We start from the raw sequence: 617 nt of genomic DNA on the forward strand, positions 1-617 counted from the left end.
AATTTGCGTCGTTAATTGGGAGACTAACAGACCACATGTCCTCATGGGATCGAAAATCACACTAACAATAGCGTCTTACAGGGAAAAACCACTTATTTCATTTCTCAGAGAATATTTAGCTCTAAGTGAAGATGGAGAGGAGATTACAAAATCACGTGACGAGGTGAATAGTTTGACGATTGCATCTTTTCCACTACAGCACTTCCGGCTGTCGTAACGTCTGAACTCGAAAATTCCTAGATGAGTTATTTCCCTTCATTTGATAGCTTGTATAATTCTCGTAATTGTTTGTCTACAGGTGATGAGATGCTTACGTGCAGAAGTTGTTCAAACGCAACGGACTGAAAAAACACGGGCACGAGAACACTGAAATCCAGATCGCTTGGTTCTGAAGACAGTTGTGTTTTCAGAACCATGGTGTCATCCAACTGGAATTTTGTGAGGACGAGCTTCGTCTGCTCTACTTTGGACAACAAAGAGTTCTTGGTGGCAAGAAGAAGGTCTGGACAATCCAATGTCTCTTCTGTCCTTCTTGAGCTCAAACCTATTTGGCACCTGAACACCAAATGGAGTTTGTCAAACCCACTTGCAAGTGGGGTAAACGAGGGTGCACTGTG

General features: G+C 42.8%; 1 protein-coding gene across 1 annotated transcript; it reads right to left on the reverse strand.

Annotated features, from left to right (window-relative positions):
* Positions 1 to 317: 317 nt before the first annotated feature.
* On the reverse strand, positions 318 to 554 carry T265_16227 (hypothetical protein; the record flags this gene model as incomplete). The annotated part of the gene is made up of 1 exon (XM_009179792.1): positions 318 to 554. A coding segment is annotated over one exon (237 nt), but the record flags the coding sequence as incomplete, so codon positions are not given.
* Between the last annotated feature and the right edge of the window lie 63 nt (positions 555 to 617).

This window comes from Opisthorchis viverrini (genome assembly GCF_000715545.1).
Source record: "Opisthorchis viverrini unplaced genomic scaffold opera_v5_8047, whole genome shotgun sequence".
NCBI lineage: Eukaryota > Metazoa > Platyhelminthes > Trematoda > Opisthorchiida > Opisthorchiidae > Opisthorchis > Opisthorchis viverrini.